The sequence below is a fragment of the Ursus maritimus genome (genome assembly GCF_017311325.1).
Source record: "Ursus maritimus isolate PB19 chromosome X unlocalized genomic scaffold, ASM1731132v1 scaffold_X1, whole genome shotgun sequence".
NCBI classification, from domain to species: domain Eukaryota; kingdom Metazoa; phylum Chordata; class Mammalia; order Carnivora; family Ursidae; genus Ursus; species Ursus maritimus.
In genome coordinates, this window is record NW_024423319.1 from 36,994,677 (window position 1) to 36,995,211 (window position 535).

Genomic DNA, 535 nt, shown 5'->3' on the forward strand with positions numbered 1-535 from the left:
GCAAACAACCCCCCAAATCCCAAAAAAAAAAAAAAAAAAAAAAAAAAAAAAAAACCTCTCAAACTTCAAAATTCACTTGGAATCCTTAATATCAAAAACTGCAACAATTTCATACACTTGTGGTAGGAATTTAAGAAATGGAGAAATTTTGGTATCAACTCCTGCTTTTCAAAAAAAAAAAATAGTTGAGAGAACAAAGAGAAAATGTTCAAGACAGACCTGTAGCTATCCAAAAAACCATCCACTTCTTGATTATGGAGAAGTTTTTCTCAGCTTTCAGTTCTTTCTTTCCTTCGTCACTTACCTAGCATTATGCTCTCAGGTCAATTTCCATTTGGACCCTACCCCCAGTAGACAACCAGAGAGAGATAAGCTCTAAAATTTCAGACTAAATAACCCTCACACAAGTCTCAAAATCTCCTTACCTTGGGGCAGATCACTGCCACTTGGATCACAGGAATAAGGTGGAGGTGGTGGTGGTAAGTTTGAAGCCTCTCCCACCTCAAGAGGAGGAGGTGGAGGTGGTAAAGAAGCA

The 535-nt window shown here is 38.1% G+C and overlaps 1 protein-coding gene across 1 annotated transcript in view; it reads right to left on the reverse strand.

Annotated features, from left to right (window-relative positions):
• Positions 1-535, reverse strand: part of LOC103679737 (ALG13 UDP-N-acetylglucosaminyltransferase subunit) — a 65,857-nt gene that overhangs the window by 9,764 nt on the left and 55,558 nt on the right. The window contains 1 exon segment of the mRNA XM_040629019.1: positions 426-535. This exon segment is cut by the window's right edge and continues 8 nt beyond it. Coding sequence (XP_040484953.1) covers positions 426-535 — 110 coding nt within the window.